General features: G+C 59.9%; 1 protein-coding gene across 1 annotated transcript; it reads right to left on the reverse strand.

Annotated features, from left to right (window-relative positions):
* Positions 1-216: 216 nt before the first annotated feature.
* Positions 217-3026, reverse strand: LOC123402798 (ethylene receptor 4-like). The gene is made up of 2 exons (XM_045096758.1): positions 1103-3026; positions 217-1014 (listed from the first exon to the last, which is right to left on the reverse strand). Exons 1-2 carry the CDS (start codon positions 2741-2743, stop codon positions 487-489), a joined length of 2169 nt encoding a protein of 722 aa, XP_044952693.1. The 5' UTR covers positions 2744-3026; the 3' UTR covers positions 217-486.
* Between the last annotated feature and the right edge of the window lie 526 nt (positions 3027-3552).

Raw genomic sequence — 3552 nt, forward strand, 5'->3', positions numbered from 1 at the left:
AGGCGTGCATGCAAATTTTCTAGGAATATTGATTGACTGTGAAATGAGTTAAAAAATAGCATTCACACTACGCATGCATATGAAAGTAGTACAACGGAGTACTAATTAGCTGCTAGGAGTAAATGCAACGTGCCTTAATCTTTATCTATTTTGTAAACGCACGCAAGTCTAACTTGTGCCTTCTAAACCATGACGGAGGAAGTAGCTACAAATGCAGAACTCCAACCTCCAAGCCTTCCTCACAGAAATGGTTTCACAGAACTCCAACCTCCAAGCCTTCTTCACGGAAATGGTTTCACAGGTTGTAGGCGACACCATGGAGCTCATCCCGGGCCCCGGGGTTTAACATACTGTACATACTACCTCTGAATATTTTATTCGTGCTCCAGACCGGGGCATCCGGGGCGGCTAAGCCGTGCTAGTTACAAAACCTACTTGCCATCGTGATGGACTCGTGGTGCATCCCTCAGCTCACCTCAGCGTCACCTAATTCTTCTGAAGGGCTGCTGCAGCGAGCTGAGCTCCGAGCGCCGCCAGCGTGATGGGCTTCTGTATGACGCCATTTATCCCCGAGCGCTGGCACACCTCGCGGACGCGGTCGTCCACGTCGCCGACCGCGAGAGCGGCGAGCACGAGCAGCCAGCCGCCGTTCCCCAGCTCGCCGATCCGGAGCGCCACCTCGAGCACGTCCTCCATCGACGTGGTCGCGGCGTGCTTGTCGAGGTCGAGGAGCACCAGCTGGAAGCACGGCCCGGCGCTCTCCAGCAGGTGCAGGCAGTGGTCTCCCGACGGCACCGGCATCACCTGGCACCCGAGCCTCTGCAGGAGCATCCGGGTCACCTGCCGGCTCGTGCCGTCGCTGTCCGCGAGCAGGACCCTCAGGCCGTCCAAGCGAGGGACGGGCGGCGTCGACGTCCATCGGCGCGCGCCCGGCTGCTGCACCTGGAACTGCAGGACGACGGTGACGGTGCTTCCTCCGTCCGATCCCGACGAGCGCATGCTGCCGTTCATCACCTGAAGAAGAAAAACCAGAAGCAGCAGATCGAATCATTCGCCCGGACCATCATCATACTCCTTCTCATCAGTTTTGCTGCACTTTTACCTGCACGATCTTGTTGCACATGCCGAAGCTAAGCCCCATGTCGGGGCTGGCCGATCGACGGGGAGATTTCGTTTCCATCCCAGCCTGAAACTTGACGCGTACGCTGCAACCTGCAGATGGTCGCATCGGGATCCAGTCCCGGCTCTGCCTCTCCTCTTCGTCCACATTGCAACTCTCGACGGAGAACGTGAGGCGGCCCGGCGCCGCGCCATTGCGACGGCGATTTAGCAGAGTGGCCACCACGTGCAGCAGGAGATGGAACGCCCTCGTCTCGTCGCCGACCACCCACTCGGGCAGAGGCAGGGAATTCTCCGAGTGGTACGAGAATTCAACGCCGCTGCAGCCGGACATGCATCGCGCGACGGCCATGGCCTCCCTGACCAGCGCGTGGAGCCCGAACGGCACGCGGCTCCTCGTCAGCGTCCCCGCGTCGGCGTCGTTCGCCAGCGCCAGCGTGAGCGCGCTTGTCCGGGCGATGGCGTCCACGACGAGCCTCTGCTCGGGCCGCATGCCGTCGGCGGCGGCGTGCTGCAGCATGGAGAGCAGCCCGATGACGGAGTGCATCTGCCTCTGCATGGCCCCGCACATGGCGCTCTGGACGGAGTGGATGCCCGTGGTCGCCGTCGCCGCTTCGTGCTTCGCATGCAGCACGGCCCTGTGCTGATCGGCGAGCCTGTCCCGGATCGACTGCCACTCCTCGAGCACCGCCGCGTGAGAGAGTGCCACGGCGATCTGGTCGGCGACGACCTCCACGATCTCGAGGTCTTGGCTGCTCCATCGTCCCGTGTCGGCCAGAACCAGCACCAAGATGGCGTACGAGCTCGCCTCCGGTGTCTTTCCACCGTCGAAATTGGAGACCTTGAGCATGGGCATCCGTATGGCAGCCACGGCTCCCGGAGGATGCAGGCCGCCGCCGCTCGCCGCTGCAAGCGCCGATCCCGGCCGGAGCACCTTCGCGGCCACGACGGACATTACGTCGACCACGTCAGGGTCGTCGGCGGGGATAGGGGCCTGCGAGCCCAGCATGACAGCGCCCTTGTCTCTGAGGCTCAGCTTGTGTACCAGCTGGAGGACGTCGCCGGACACGGTCACCCAGACGGCACAGCTGTGGAGCGCAAGCGCGTCGGCGAGGTGTAGCATGGTAGTGTGCAGGATGGCGTGATGATCCAGCGGGGAGTCGCGGATGTGCCGGGAGAGCATGCGGACGACGCGGGAGGTGGCCTCGACGCGGCGGCGGATGAGGCCGACGTCGCGGTCGAGCTGGCGCGCCTTGGCGCGGAGCAGGGCCTCGCGGAGCTTGGCGCGGATGAGGCGCGGGATGAAGGTGAGGAGCGAGAGCGCGGTGGCCAAGGAGACGAGCGCGGCGAGGAGCTTGGCTGCGGTGGAGGCGAGGAGGAGGCCGGAGGAGTGCGGGTGGTGGTGGCCGAGGACGGCGAGCAGGTGGACGGCGCCGCCGAGCACGGCGAAGGCGGCGAGCTGGAGCAGCAGCCACTTGACGGGCGCGAGGTCGGCGCAGGAGGCGAAGTAGAGCAGCTCGAGCGGGATGGAGAGGTAGGAGGCGGCGATGAGGAAGTCGCTCACCTTCTGGCACTGCAGCATCGCGTCCGCCGCGCCGTCGCACCCGTCGCCGCATCGCGGCATCGGCGTCTGCTTCTGGCCTGCAGTCCGGCGGATCCCGGCCAGTCAATCAGCCGAACGCGCGCACGTGCGGTGCATGGGAGGGAAGGTTTTGATTCTCGAGAGTGGCGTGCGGTGGAGCAGCGGGGGGAGAAGAGAAAGGGGATTCCGGCACTCCGGCGTGGTGGTGGCGGTGCGGTGGAGTGGAGGGGATCAGAGCGGCCATGGGAAGGCGTGCATGCCGCGCTTGGCTTGACAAGTGTTGCCTCCGCGAGGGCTGCATGCTTCGCTCAGCTTGACAAGTGTCGCCGACGCTGACATGCGCCGATGCGCGGATGCACCGCTGTGACTGGAGTGTATCTTTATCTTTTCAGAGGAAACCGCTCTGACTCTGAGCAACGGACATTTTTTTTCGCAGCGAATCTCTCCCACCAAACCTATATTTCGCGCGCGGCAAGACCAGCTATCGTCTCGCCTCTGGTGAGATGCTAGCGGGCTGGTCCAATACTGTCTCTCCGTGAGCAATTATCAAGGGCTTCTTTGCAATGGTTTGGATAATTTGTACTCCTAAAAGTTTTCGTGTGGTATTATCTTTCACTTTTTTCTATATTTTTCGTAGGTTTTCTTCATTTTTTCACGTTTTTTTATTTTTATCAAAGAAATGTTTGCTTGTTTTCTAATGCATTTTTATTTTTTAATAAATATTGAACAATTTAATTTTTTCAACATCGAGTATACTTTTTACACCAATTGAAAAAAAATACAATATATGATCAGCATTTTTAAATATATGTTTGAATTTTTCAGAAACATGCAAAACGTTTTTAAAATAC

This window comes from Hordeum vulgare, chromosome 6H (genome assembly GCF_904849725.1).
Source record: "Hordeum vulgare subsp. vulgare chromosome 6H, MorexV3_pseudomolecules_assembly, whole genome shotgun sequence".
In the NCBI taxonomy this organism is placed as follows: Eukaryota; Viridiplantae; Streptophyta; class Magnoliopsida; order Poales; family Poaceae; genus Hordeum; species Hordeum vulgare.

Coding starts and splice junctions, on each gene's coding strand:
- LOC123402798 (XM_045096758.1), bottom strand. CDS start 2,743: ATGCCGCGATGCGGCGACGGGTGCGACGGCGCGGCGGACGCGATGCTG. Junction 1,015..1,102: donor TGTGCAACAAGATCGTGCAG/GTAAAAGTGCAG, acceptor TTTCTTCTTCAG/GTGATGAACGGCAGCATGCG.